Raw genomic sequence first — 13,791 nt, forward strand, 5'->3', positions numbered from 1 at the left:
GGGGAGGGGGGGGGGCAGAGGGGGGGCGCACCCGGCGGTTCCCTCGAGCCACCCCCTGGGGCCGTGTGGGACTATTCGCGTCCCATGTGAGCACTCACGTCATGACGCCTGGCGCCACACAGATCCCTGGGCCCAGTGGTGTCAGCCGATCATGGCCCCCTCCCGTGCTGGCCAGCTGGGCAGCCGCGCGCCTCCTCCCCGCAAAATCCATGTTATATCAAGCGCACCACTCGGGCGCCCCCTTCCTCCCCTGCAGCTGTACTACGTGCTGGTGCTGGTGGGGGCCACGCTGGTGTTCTGGCGCGACAGCCCCGCGGGGCTCATCGCCATCTCCATGATGTGCGGCGGGGACGGCCTGGCGGACATCGTGGGGCGGCGCCTGGGGGCCGGCAACAGGCTGCCCTGGAACCCCGCCAAGAGCTGGGCCGGCAGCGCGGCCATGTTCCTGGGGGGAGGCGCCATGGCCATGGGGTGCGCGGCCGGGGCGCGGCGCGCTGGCTGTTCTTTTCGGGGGGTGGGGTGGCGGCGTCGCGGGGTCTGTCTCGCGCTTCCTTCCCAGGCTTCGGGCTTGCACAATGCCCATCCCCCCAAACACACCCTCACAAACACATACACACCCACACACACACAAACACACACACACACACACACCGCGCAGCTTCATCGCCCTGTTCTGTAGCCTGGGCTTCTTCCCCTTCTACCCTCCCGCCACCCTGGTGCCCATCGTCAGCACGGTCTGCCTCGTGTGCACCCTCATAGAGTCACTGCCCATCAACGACTGGCTAGACGGTGAGCAGGGCACGCGGCCCGTGGCAGCACACTCCCCCGCTGAGCCACCCGCTACACGCAGGCGCGGTGCCGTCAGGAGCACGCCTTGCCGAGGGCGCGCCCGCACCTGCTGCCCGGTTGCAGCCGCGCCTTGCACGGCCCCACCGCCCAGTCTGTCTCGCCTGAAAGGCGCTCCCTGCGTGCGCCCCCACCCGCGCCACCCCAGACAACTTCTCTGTCCCTGCAGCAGCGGTCGGCGTGTCCATGCTGCTGCTACCGCTGGCCGCGGCCGCGGCTGTGGGCATCGCCGTGGACGTGGGGCAGGGCGTGGTGCCGCGCGTGCCCGTGCTGGCGCTCGCGCGCGCCCTGCCCCTGCGCTGAGTACTGCTTGGCGGTGGACTGCGCCTGGGCCCCCCGGTTTGGGTCCAGGCGCTCTGGCTCTGCTTGGCTTGTTTGTTGGCTCCACTGTCGGCAGTGTGGGATGAGGCGCGTCTCTTTTGTGCTGCGTGGCGCGCACAGCCAGGCTGATGTGCAGGCCCCGCCCCTTGCTGCGACCGTACAGCCCCGGCACGGTGTTGAACGGGCGGCTAGCTGTGTTGCGGGGGTGCCACTGTCTTGTCTGTCATGCTGCGGTGGGGACTATACACCGAGGTTGTGTGTAGCCACCCTGCCGCCAGCACCACCTCTGATTGCCACGGGTGGCGCCCTTCAATTTTGTGGCCGGCTGCGGGCCAGGGAGAGCTTCAGGTTGCTTACGGACTGGTGCGGGCGCCTTCAGGACGCAGCAGCCACCCTTTTTGCGCTAGCGTCGACTGCAAACGAGCAAGTGTCTAACATGCCGTCGCGATTGCTTGTTAGGCTTGAAACTCACATCGTTTGTGCTGCTGTTTGTGCAAGTAGCTGTCTCCCAAACCCTGCTCACACTGCGTTGGTTGGGCCCCACGTCACCCCGACGCTGCTCGGAACCTTGCAGACACCCGCGAGGCACGCTGATTGTGCCGATGTTGCCAATCATGCCGCTTGCACTTTGTCCCGGAAGCAGCCTCTCATGCGGGTTGCCTTTTACAACCCTTTGTGAAGGTGGCTTGCGGGCGTGGACCGCACCATCGCCTCTACCGACCCAAACCCTTGTGCGAGCCGTGCACTGCTCACGGACCTGCTATGATTTATGCAAGTAACATGCCTGACCGTTGCGCAGCGAACAACCAGCGGCACATCACACAAAAAACACAAAATTTATCGCAAGCACGCAACCTGCAGCATCGTCATGGTTGTGCAGCACAACCGGTGAGAGTCAATGGAAGCCACAAAGGACCCTGCATGCGCAGGCCTCGTCATGCGGCCAGCTTGCTGGCAATGACCCAGCCGTACGACACCACGGCCGCCAGCACAGCCAGGTTGTTGAGCGATGAGATGCCGTGCCACCTGGGGGGAACAGGGCACGAGGTGTGGGTGAGCAGAGGCGCGGCACCTGCATGGTGCAAGGGAACAGACCAGCACGTATGACGCACCCGACTTGGGAGAAGGGGCTCTCACAAAAAAGTCATGCTTCCCTCTCCCTCTCATGGCCCCCCTCCCCTTGCGTCCCCACAAGGGGCCCCGGGCCCTGGGCTCACATTCCAAACTTCCCGTAGAGCCGCTTGATCTCAGCCTGGAGGGGGAAGGGGGGGCGCGAGGGGGGGTCATTCAGCAGGTGTGGATAAGCGGCGGCGAGTGAGGCTGAGAGGTGCAGGACTATGGTAAAGTGCCGGGCTGTCCTGCATTCATGGTGTCGACGGCTTGCAGAGCAGGCCCACATTGGCCTGTCCTGGCGCAGGCCGCTCCGTGCTGCAACCGTGCGCTCAGCTAGCTACTTGCGAGGGCATTGTCGTTGCCCTGATGCCGTGCAGCCACGTGCAACATGCCCAATGTGAGGCGACCACTGTTGCAGCCCGTCAGGCGCCCCCGACAAGAGCCTGTCCACTAAAGCCTTCTGTCTTCACATCGGCCTCGTACGCGCTCACCTCGTCCTCTGACGTCTTGGATGGCTTGTTCTGTTGAGAGGAAGGGGGTCCGCAGCGCAGGGCGGTGCGGTCAGACTTGGGGCGGAGGGGCAGGCTATAGCAGGTGGAGCCAGCCACTGGCCAGAACCAAGGCACAGTGCATGTACTGGCAGTCAACAAACAGCACGTGCAGGCCCGGTGGTCTGATACAGCATGCTGCACATTCAATGTATCCACACGCACATGCACGCGCATGTTCAGCTCGCGTGCAATCGCAGGCGCCGCATGCACGCACACAAAGAGTGTGCCTGTTCCTCAAGCATTCCCTCGGCGTAGATCCACCCTCAGAACCCCCCTCTGCGCCCGCCCCCACCCCCCCCCCACACACACACACCTCGATGTCGTAGCGCTGGAACATGAGCCCCGTCACAAATGGCTCTATCGCCAGCCAGTTGAGCACACTCAGGCCAGACGTCACCAGCAACGCCACCACGCCGGGCGCGGACAGCACCAGGCCCGCGGGGGACAGCGCGTGGCCGGCCAGCAGCACCAGGGCGGCGCCCGTGGTCAGAGAGAAGTACCTGGGGTGGGTGAGAGAGTGGGGGTGGTGAGGACCTCGCGGGGCGGTACCGCTGGTGCCGCGCGTCGCGCAGGGGCGAGCGTCTGCCAAAGCAAGTGCTGCAAAGCAAAGAGCGACTATTGTGAGGCTCACTTGGGGAACATCTTGGACTGCAGGTGATACCAGCCGCACCAGATGGGGCGAGACAGTTGTGGCGGGTCAGCAGGGGTCACTAGTGAGTGAAGAGCACAAGCCGACCGGTGATGCTGCAGGGAGGGCTACAACGCAGTCGCTGCACACCACCATCATGCGGCTGGCCCTCACATATAGCCCATGCCATTCAAAGGCCCACCTGCACCCTGCCAAACATCTGCGGATCACGGGTGCATCAGAGGTCCGCCGATTTGGGATGAATAAATAAAAGAAGGCAGCAGGCGAAAATCACAGCACATGTGTATAGGCAGTGCGAAAGCAGAGCCAGTGCAGCACTCAAAATACAGGCCGAAATAATAGGCACTGCCCGCAGCTGCACGTAGTTGCAGAAGCAGCAGCACCAGCAGCAGCGGCGGCGGCAGCAGCACCAGCAGCAGCGGCGGCGGCAGCAGCAACGGCGGCGGCGGCCGCAGCGGCAGCGGCGGCAGCAGCGGCGGCAGAGCGGGAGCGCGACTGCTGCATCCGCTGTGATCCGCACCTGCCGCGGCATGTTTTTAAACATGGTGAGGCCCACTATGAAGGTGTTGAAAATGATGGAGCCCAGGAGGGTGCCGAAAGCCAGCACGTGCACAAACGCGGCACCCTGGGGGGACAGCAGCGTGGTGCCGCCCGACACCGCCGCCACAGCCGCGGCCACTGTCAGGGCCCGCACCTGGGAGGGAGGGCGGGCAGGGACGAGGGTAGATTGGACAAGTTGCACAGGAGCACATCCCCTCGCCGCAGACAAACTCAAGCCAGAAAGCTTATAAACCCAGGCTCACCGCTTGCAGCACGCATGGAACCAGACCACGACCTTCTCAGGACCTCTCGGCCCCCCCATCCCACCCACCACGTTGTTGTTAGCTGCCGAGGGCGCAAGCATATCGCCCTTGAAGTTCTCCCCGGCCCCCGTGCTCGCCGCAGCAGCATTGATTTCGACGCCGGCCCGCCTGCGCATACCGCTGAGGGGCAGCAAACGGCAGTGTCAAGCGGGATCCAGAAACGTGAGCGTGTTGCGTCACGCATGCATGCTAGGATGCAATAGACACAACACAAAAACACATCTGTACAACTGCGTCGTAGTTGCAGCATTCAAGCATCGGATGCATCAAACTGAATTGGCGCGACCACACAGCATCGCAACCGGCTCGCCACTCATTGTGCGACGCGCGCCAATGGCGCCGTACAGGCTCATCCCATCACCTTGGTATGCGGGAAGGAATCAAAGAAGAATTCCTCCTCTGCGCGGTGGAGGCGCGAAAGCTTGGGCGCGAGAGCTGCATCGAGTCGGAGGCCGCGCGCTCAATCAAGATCTTGTGCCTGGAAATCTCGGAGACGATACAGACTCGTCGGCAACCTTTACATGCCTACATCGCACAAGTCGTGTTGCCATTCGACTTGGCCCAGGTCTGCGGCAGTGACGCTGTGGTGCCAGGCATCACCCGGTGACAACGCAAATGAGCGGGCAACGCGAACAGGCTCCGTGAACCTGATACTGAATGATAAGGTCCAGCATCGACCACCCAACACCCGCCTCAAGACAATGAAATAGGAGAGGACTTGGGGCGCGACGAGCGGTCAATGAGTCAAATCTGCAGACGCGCTCGCCTTTGGGCGCCGCCAGCCCTGCATGCCTGGGAAGCTCTCCGAGCATTTGGCTTTCGAATCCTATCTGCCATGACCTAGATACATATTGTTACACAGGTGGCAGCAAAAGTGCACGGCATCATCCCTGTGCCTTGGGCCACTCAGCTCCAATAGCACCCCACTGCGAGTGCTTTGTGCAGCCACCATGACACAGCAAACTCACCCCTTTCAGCACTGACACTCACCCTTCCCAAACCAGGCCCAATTGCTCGTCACCCTTTCAGAGCTTCCGGCCGGCCCAATATTGAAAACACGCGCAGCTTGCGCATTGTACAAATGTGGTGCATTCGACCTCCGCCACGTTGGTCTCAGGTGCTACAGCCCAAGCACGGCTGCGGTCACTTCTCCTGCTGCTGCTGTTGTTGCTGTTGTTGCTGCTGTTGCCGTTGCCGCCGCTGTCTCTCCTCCTCGACCTCACTGCTGTGCCCGATCAGCAGCACCTGCCTCTCGTTCCACGCGTTGAAGCCGAGCACCAAGGCCAGAACACCATACAGCGCGTCATGCCCCACAGAGGGCTGAGCTGTCATCAGGTCTTCACAGCGAGGGCGTGGGGGAGGGGGGCGTGGACGAGCCAGCCATGTCATGGCAAACGCGTCGTATTTTGGTGCTTCGCTCACCACGGAAGCATGTCGTTTCTCTCCCCCCCCCCCCACACACACACACGAACGCAGGCAGCTGCGCACATGAATCGCTGCCATGGCCGCCCCCCAACACCGCCCACCCCCCATGCTAGAGCGGGTTTGGTGCCCCACGCCACCCCAGACAAAGCCCGCGCGCACCTTGCCCCACCACCAGCGCCAGTACGCCCGCCATGTAGGCAAACAGCCACAGCCGCAGGGGGCTGCCCACCTCCCGCTCAGCTGGCGTCCGCACCTTGGCCGCGGCCAGCCGCGCCGCCTCCGCCGCCTCTGGGTCTAGAGAGCCCCGCACCTGACCCGCAAAGCGGCCGGCCGCGCCCTCCGGCTGCCGCGCACCGCTGCCGCCTCCGCCCCGCTGCTGCTGAGCCGCCGCTGCGGCTGCGTCCGCCTCTGGCGCGTACAGTGTCTTGAAGAAGAGCCCCTTGCTGCGCGCCGTGGCTGAAGCGCGCTCCCACGCCGCCAGGTCCTCCCTGTCAGCCTGCAACGGCAGGGGGAGGGGTGCGGGCAGTGGGGGATTGGGCGGGCTGCAGGGGGTGGGCAGGGTGCAGGGAGTGGGTGGGGTGGACGCGGGGGCCCGCAGTGAGACGCGCACCGGTCAAGGTCGTGCAAAGGTCGGGTGCAATGGTCAGCACGGGTGGAGAGGCGCTGCGTGTTGCGTTATCCTGCTGCCAACTCATGTGCCATGCCCGACTCGCCGATCGCCCTCTGTTCACCTCCAGCTGCTGCTTCATGGCCGCGATCTCATCCTCCAGCTCGTTGAACTTTGACATGGCCGTAGACTGGGGGTTGACGGGGATGGGAGATGGAGGGGGGGAGGGGGTGTGGCGCTGCCATGCCGGGGCTGTTGGGCGCGTGCCTGGCCCGTGTTGGCTACAGCGCTTGGCTGACAGATCTGTGAAGCTGCTTGCATGCAGCCAAGGTGGCACCCCTGGGCGAGCCCTACCCGGGGGTGCTGTCAGGACCGCAGCCATCGCAGGCGCGACGAAGCGCCAGCCCCACCACCAGGCCCTCCGTAACCGCCGCCCACCAGGGTCTCCTGCGTCTCGAGCTCGTTGCGAAACCTCTCAATTCGGTAGCCCTCATCAAGCTCGGCGTGGAGCTGAGGAGAGCGCGGCGCGGGAAGGGGGCTCGCGCAGTGTGGTGGAGAGAAGGGGGGGCCAGGCAGCAGCGGGTCTGCGGCGTCACAGCTGTCAAGGGGCAAGACGCGGCCTGAGGCCTTCACCACTGCCTCAAATCACTTTTTGGTGCCAACGCAACAGTCTCACTGCACCGCAAGCACCCAGGGTCACACTCCGCCCCTGACCGGCAAGTACAAGGCGGTGCGGCGCTGCGTTTAAGGTGACCATGTGGCATGCCGTGAGGGATGTCATGCCGCCCGCACCTCCTCGCCGATCTGCTTGATGTCCTCAACTTTGGAGCGCAAGTCGTCCTTGATGCTTTCCTTTATCACCTCGCTCGTGAGCTGCAGCCGTAGCTGCTCCTCCAGCGCTGTCTGCACCGCCTCGTCGCCGCCGACGCCCTCAAACTCAGACTCTGATGAAGACGACGCACGCACGGGCCCCGGCAACCGCAACCGACGCATGACACTGCGAGTCCCTCGCCGAAGGGGCGCATCCCAGAAGACAAAGGGCAACGCCCGCGTCGACCCTGCTGATCTGGCCTGCATGCGTGCTTGCTCTTGATGGAGCCGTCGTTTCACTTGAACCGCTAGATGAGGGTGGGTGCTAAGCCGACGATGTCAGTGATCTTGAAGAACCGCTAGCTCGATCTGCACGATGCGGCCTCTGATGCAGCACCTTGCTGTTTGCCGACAGACTTGCATGTTGCTCCACGGTGGTGGGTTGCTCATGTAATCAGAAGGCCACCCTTGCTCCTGTTGCAGAGGTTGTGACCAGGTGGTGACATGTTCCGGTGTGGTGACAACCTATTGTTCGCACTGCAAACCATGCGTTTGACGCTTCAAGCTACCCTCACCTGATTGCGAGTGCGCGTAAGTCAACACGATGTATGATGGAGCTGCGGGGTGCGGAAGGCTGGGTGGGTATTGGATGCACAGTGGTACAACACACTCGTACTGACCCCTACTTTCCTTCCCTTGACTTTAGCTGGCAACAGTCAGTCGCTGCTCCCCCTCGGCACAACTCAAGGCTGATCCTTGCGGCACAGGGATCCATGCCTCTTCACATGAATAAACTCCATCGTAGAATGCATGCAATGACGATAAGTGGATCAACGTGAGGAGCCTGCAGTGGTCACCACCGTAGACACCGCACATGGCAGATGTGGCAAGCAGTGAGCTCAAAGCAGTTAGGGTATCCCCGCCCGTATCCTTTCCACCGGCGGCCCTCGATCCACCTGCGCAGTAAGCGGCAGGTCAGCCGGGGAAGCACCACGGGGCTTGAGCCGGAGTTGATGGGTGCAGGGTAAAAACGTGCCTATGCGTTCGGCATACGCATAGGCTGTAACGTTGAGCAGGCGCGGTGCGTTGCGGTGCCTCAATGCGGCAGAGCGACGGGTTGCCGACGGGCACGTTGCTTTGCCTCGTGCAGCCTGCCTCTCAAACCACAACCGCTTTCATTCGTGCCACACACAAAATAATAATCTCCCTCGTTATTAGCTATCCGCCCTATCCCGAACGCAACTGCTTAGTTCTTATTGTCACGAGGTGAGCGGGTCCATCAGATCTGACGCCAAAACAGCAACACTGATTAGATGAACATGGGGGCAAAGGCGGTATGTGCAGTTCCACTGTGTACCCTTAGACTCTTTGAAGGATCCACAGTTGCATACATCACTCTGCGGTAGCCCCCTACGCATCAGCGTGATACAGGAACCAATTCCCTGGTGAGTGGTGCAACTGCAGCGCCAAGTTCGTCGCGACCTGCGTGCGCTTAGGCGTGTGGGCTTGCTTACAAAGCGGCAGCGCACAGGGGTCTCAGATCCTTGGCCACCCTTCCGTCACGCCCGACTTCTGTGCATACGCACGCCGCTTCTGAGCAAGAGCGAAGTGTTACTCCTTGGCGCTATCGCGCATCCGGCAGCCAGTCTGAGAGGAAGCAATGCAATCGCACACATGCTGAAGACCCCAACACAGATCCTGTTGCACTGTCAACAAAGCTGAGCCTCCTCGCCGCCCCGCCCAATGTCAGCGGTTGGCTGGCGCCCAGTAATGCTGGCACCGTGCCCAATTCCTCTCAGCTCTCCCCATTGGTTACAAGTGCAAAAGTTCCTCCCACCGCACGCTGCGAAAGTGGACAGCCAAAAAATGTATTCTCGAGGTGCAAAGCCGACTGGGTGCGCAGATTCCCTCCTGGGCACCATCGTCAGTAACTCGGACACCCGTGACCGGGGGTCGTATCCTGGTCCAAAACAAGCGAGTACGGTAGCATAAAAGCCTTCCACACTCATTCTCTCAATCATTGCATTATTCCGGAGAAGTTCCCGACGTGATCAATCGTCGCTCGAGACAAGTTTGGGCTCTTTGTGCCGGGTGCGCGGTGACCTGCCCAGCGGCCTCCGATCCACTATGTGTGCTGATTGTGATGCATAACAGCAAGCGCTGCCGGTGCTCGGGCGCGCCTGACAAAACCCGCCGAGCAGCAGCCACCAGGGCCAGCCCTTAGGCCACCCTCGGCGGCACCCGGTCTGGGCACAGCTGCAGGCCCTAGCTCTCCTCAACGGCTTTGCAACACGCTGCTGCGAGCCTGTTGCTACTGTTGGATTGCAGGCACCAATTCTTCTAACCTGGAACTGCCCGTGTCACGCGCAGGTGCAGCTACAGCCACCACCGCACACTATGAAGCTCTCCATCGTTATCGCGGCTGCGGCTGCGCTGCTGGCGTTGTGCGCGGTTACGCCGGTCCAGGCCCTTGCCAAGGGTGACTGCATTGTCGGTGAGACGGTGCAATGGAAAACCTGTGGGCTGCCCCGGCACGGCACGTGCTCTGTGCGACCTTCGTCCCTCCCGGAGTGCGCGTGTGCAGGAACCTTGAGCCCAAACAGCAATTCAGCGCCAGGCACTGCAGGGCTCTTTGCAGCGCCCTGCATCTCCTGCAGCGTCTTTCACGGCAAGGCTGGCCTCCTGCTCCTGATTGCAGCGCAACCGCGTGCCCCGCGGCGTGCAGTGCGCACCGCTGTCACCCCTGGCACTCCCACTCACACACGCCTCCTGGGCCCTGAGCAAACCCAATTCCTGCCTGCGACTCTTGTCCCCCACAGAGCTGCCAATCACGGCGGGCGCCCTGGTCGGGCTTGACAAGAGCAAGTGAGCACCAGCAGGCATTGGTTCCGATGTGCCTGCCCACCACAGTTGCTAAAATTGCACTCGAGCATGATACCATTTTGCCGAAAGTGTTGACGGCATTGCATTCATGCGTTCGCTGCAAAGTGCCAAGTGATTGCAACCAAACACAACTTAGCCAGGTAGCCCGGCTGTCCGCGCAGCGCTTTCCACCTCATATTTTCACCAAACAACCTCAGCACGTCCTGTGACAAGCCCATGCCAATGTCCCCATGCGTCCGCTCTCAGGTTTGTCTACAAGGCCCCCTACACCGACTCCAAGGGTGCCGCCAAGAAGGTAGCCATCACTGTCACCCAGTCGTCAGCCTCCGACGGCGAGCGCGGCGCGGCGTCCGGCAAGGTCGCGGTGGTGTTCCCTGCGGGGACGCAGTGCAACTTCACCAACAGCGCGCTGGACAAGAAGGACCCCGGGTTTGCCGCCCTCAAGACTGCCCTCAAGGGCCTGACCATCGGTGGTGCCCCGGCCGGCTCCGGGTTCGGAAGTGAGCCGTCAGCCCGCCCCCCTCCCCTCCCGCCGCATCGACGAACTTGCGCGGGATTCGTGGTTTGTTCACAAGTCCTTGCACGCCTGTGCACGCAAGACGCACACGCGTACGGCCTCATCAGAGCTAATGGCAAGAGTTGCCCCCGCCCAATCGCACCCCTTCTCCGCCACCTCCCCCCACCTGCCTCCCCCTCCCAGTTGTTGTGGCCAACTTTGCCGGCAGCAGCTCCACCACAAAGGGCACCACCACCGCGTCATCTTTCAGCGTCACCGGCACCCTCATTGACGTGAGCGCTCGCCTGCAGTGGCGCTGTGCTTGCCTTGGGTTCGCTGAAGTGTAGAGCCGTTGTCACTGGCCTGCAAAGGGGTTCAAGGCTATTGTGAAGCCCCCACCAGCTCCAGGCAAGAGCGTAGTCATTCGTACATGTTCACACCCCCCCCCTTGATGTCCCCGTGCGCGCAGCTGGCGACCTCCACAGCTCTTCCCCTCACCCCCGGGGGCAGCAAGGGCTTCAAGCCCCAGTACACCTTCCCCCAGGGCAAGGTGCAGTTCCTCACCACCTTCTCGAAGAATGTGGGCAAGACACCCGTGTCTGGCAGCTTTGGCATCAACAGCACCGCCATCTCCGCTCTGCCGGCCGTAAAGACCGTCAGCTCGTGCAACCTCAACCTCAAGAAGGACAAGGCGTCTGGCGTCGCCAGCTTCAACCTGCTGTGCCAGAATTGGCGCGTGCAGGCAAGCTATTGACAGCATTCCCACTGGCCCCGGCTGGGCATAGGGGATGGGAACATGCCGAAATGCTTGGGCATCTTGGGTTGCAAGCAGTCTCGTAGATCGAAATGCCTGAGCCCTCCTCCGTAAATCCCCCCCTGTCTCCCGCAGCTGGCGCCCTACGTGGCGGGCGACCTCACCGCCCAGATTGTCTTCAAGCAGGCGACCGGCAAGGCTGCTGTCTCCATCAAGGCCACCGCCCCCCTCACCTCGGCCCGCATTTTCTAAGCTCATGCACTCGCATCAATGGCCTTGCTGCAAGCAAGCAGCCCGAGCCGTGTGCATGACTGCAGATCACAGCCTGACCTTGATATGCGCCCGGCGCAAGCCACTCATGCACGTGCAGCGAGTCGGCCGCCAGATTCCCACATGCATGAGCAGAGCTCGCTGCTGTACGCCCCATGACCGATCACCATTGCCGCATTTGTCAGACCACCGTCAACACATCCTGGCCCGCCAGCCTCACACGCCGCTGCATCTCGTGTGACCTTTGTGCCTGTCGCTGGTCCCCATGTTTGGCAGCCGGCGTGTGCTCTTGATTGGAAGAGCGCTCGCGGCTGACTCCTGTTGTGACAGTGCTCATCATCGTCGTCCACATCGGAACCTTGGGACTGCCACAAAATTCCACACATGGCTGCGTGTCAGTTGTGCTGCTGGCCGAGCTGCATTCCTGTGAGTGCACAATCGCATATCAGCAACATCTGTCAAAGCGGCACAGCTGGCTGTACAGGTGTGCACGCGCCCACCTTTTGTTGGCCACACATGGCACCTTGCATGGTGATGTGCGTCAGCAAAGGTTTCCCGCGCCCCGGGCTGAATACCGGAGTGCTGGGAGACCCCATGCGGGCGTGGCTATGGTGACATTTGCAACGCCCATTGCACGCACAGTTATGCCGGCAACCTTTGGAACACAGCTGGTGTTGTGCCGCGGCGGCGGGCCTTGGCCTCTCTTGACACGAGGGCTATTTAATCATTTGCATGTGCCGGCCTCTGGCACCAGGAATAGAGGGGAAGAGAGTGAGTAAACAATGCAGGAAAATGCACCACCCACTACTTGTCCACGGGTATGTGGGCGCAATATCTGGGTTGAGGGTTGAGGGTTCAACCCTAAAACCTTGATCGGGAGCAGCCAGCTCGGGCATAGCAACACCTGTTTGTGAACTGGGGCCAAAGCTGCATTCCTTTTGAAAATTGGAATTGAGTCGCAGCGGCTGACCAGGCCAACTTTGTTTGGGCTGCACACAGCAAGCAGTGGCCTCCTTCAACAGCGAACATGGAAAGTTGCACGTGAGCCAGCGCAACACAATGTCAACTGCGGTGCCCAGAAACATCCACCAGCTGAATAGCCCGCAGGAATGGTGAGAGTAGCAGAAGCGCTTGCACATGATCTCCTGCGGTACGTATTGTGCACAGGCAACACAAGCGTGGCCCATCATGAAGGGCTGCGCTGGCGTCAGAGCAGTGTTCAATACATCAGAGGCAGAGCACACATCAGTGGCTGCAGGGTTACTTTGTGCACCATTGCTTGCAAAGTTGCGCAAACCACCGTGGTTTGATTGTGATCTGAGCAAAACAGCATGTACGATAGGAGTATATCAAAAATGCATATCGATTGACACAGCGTATGGGGCGCTCTATTGTCCCAAAAGCAACACCTCTGCATACAAACATCTGATTCAATCACGTGCGCTTCAATCACATGTAGATGTCAAGTTGAAGCACCCACCCTGGGAGGAACCCGTGTCGTCCTGCAGTCATGCACACCCCTGCCGCCAATGTATGTTGCCGCGCCGCCGTCAGGTTGCCACCACCGCCGCTGCAAGAACTCATCTGTGCAGCACGGCGTCATCAGAGACATCTCCCTTCCCGCCGCCAGCACCCGCCGGAGCGCTCGTGTAGGGCTGTCCACGCACGTTGCTGCCCGCTGGTGCCGCCCCCAGCACCGCGACGCCGAGGCCCAGGCGCCTGTCCCGGTCATCCCACCAGCGGCGCTTGACCCACAGCGCCACGTACACGAGGGCCAGCAGCACGGGCACCTCGATCAGCGGGCCCACGGTTGCCGCCAGCGCCTCTGAGCTCTGTAGGCCGAATGTGCCGACAGCCACAGCAATCGCGAGCTCGAAGCTGCAAATGCGCGCGGGGGTGGGGTGGACCGGGTTGATGGCGTGGTGGTGGTGTTGAAAGGCGTGCCCAGGCAATTGTGAGCCCTTGGTTTGCCGCGGCGGTGGCAAAATACAGGCTCAGGAAACTTGTGGTGGAGGTTCAAGCAGACACAAGCCTTGCGCCGATGCGCCCTGAGATGCTGGAGGCGCAAGCAACCTGGCTGCCCTGTTGTATTGGCGCCCTAAGTTCAGGGCGCCGTGTGCCAGTGCGTGAACGGCAGCGTGTTGTTCGCAGAGCCGCTGGGGGCCCCACTTCTCAACAGCAGACAGCCGCAAACCTCACACGG

At 61.8% G+C, this 13,791-nt stretch overlaps 4 protein-coding genes across 4 annotated transcripts; 2 read left to right on the forward strand and 2 right to left on the reverse strand.

Moving 5' to 3' along the window:
• Positions 1-151: 151 nt before the first annotated feature.
• On the forward strand, positions 152-1,149 carry MNEG_8031 (Phytol kinase 1; the record flags this gene model as incomplete). The annotated part of the gene is made up of 3 exons (XM_014043493.1): positions 152-471; positions 659-789; positions 1,016-1,149. 3 exons carry the CDS (start codon positions 152-154, stop codon positions 1,147-1,149), a joined length of 585 nt encoding a protein of 194 aa, XP_013898947.1.
• A 953-nt stretch (positions 1,150-2,102) lies between these two features.
• On the reverse strand, positions 2,103-4,459 carry MNEG_8032 (hypothetical protein; the record flags this gene model as incomplete). Its single annotated transcript, XM_014043494.1, has 8 exons — positions 2,103-2,193; positions 2,385-2,419; positions 2,772-2,846; positions 3,145-3,331; positions 3,463-3,479; positions 3,662-3,679; positions 4,001-4,174; positions 4,352-4,459. The coding sequence occupies 8 exons, from the start codon at positions 4,457-4,459 to the stop codon at positions 2,103-2,105; spliced, it is 705 nt and encodes a 234-aa protein (XP_013898948.1).
• A 1,027-nt stretch (positions 4,460-5,486) lies between these two features.
• On the reverse strand, positions 5,487-7,452 carry MNEG_8033 (hypothetical protein; the record flags this gene model as incomplete). The annotated part of the gene is made up of 5 exons (XM_014043495.1): positions 5,487-5,680; positions 5,928-6,264; positions 6,500-6,565; positions 6,814-6,885; positions 7,168-7,452. The coding sequence occupies 5 exons, from the start codon at positions 7,450-7,452 to the stop codon at positions 5,487-5,489; spliced, it is 954 nt and encodes a 317-aa protein (XP_013898949.1).
• Positions 7,453-9,582: 2,130 nt separating this feature from the next.
• Positions 9,583-11,570, forward strand: MNEG_8034 (hypothetical protein; the record flags this gene model as incomplete). The annotated part of the gene is made up of 6 exons (XM_014043496.1): positions 9,583-9,679; positions 10,005-10,050; positions 10,315-10,568; positions 10,769-10,857; positions 11,034-11,300; positions 11,454-11,570. The coding sequence occupies 6 exons, from the start codon at positions 9,583-9,585 to the stop codon at positions 11,568-11,570; spliced, it is 870 nt and encodes a 289-aa protein (XP_013898950.1).
• Positions 11,571-13,791: the final 2,221 nt, after the last annotated feature.

The sequence above is a fragment of the Monoraphidium neglectum genome, assembly GCF_000611645.1.
Source record: "Monoraphidium neglectum strain SAG 48.87 unplaced genomic scaffold scaffold01482, whole genome shotgun sequence".
NCBI lineage: Eukaryota > Viridiplantae > Chlorophyta > Chlorophyceae > Sphaeropleales > Selenastraceae > Monoraphidium > Monoraphidium neglectum.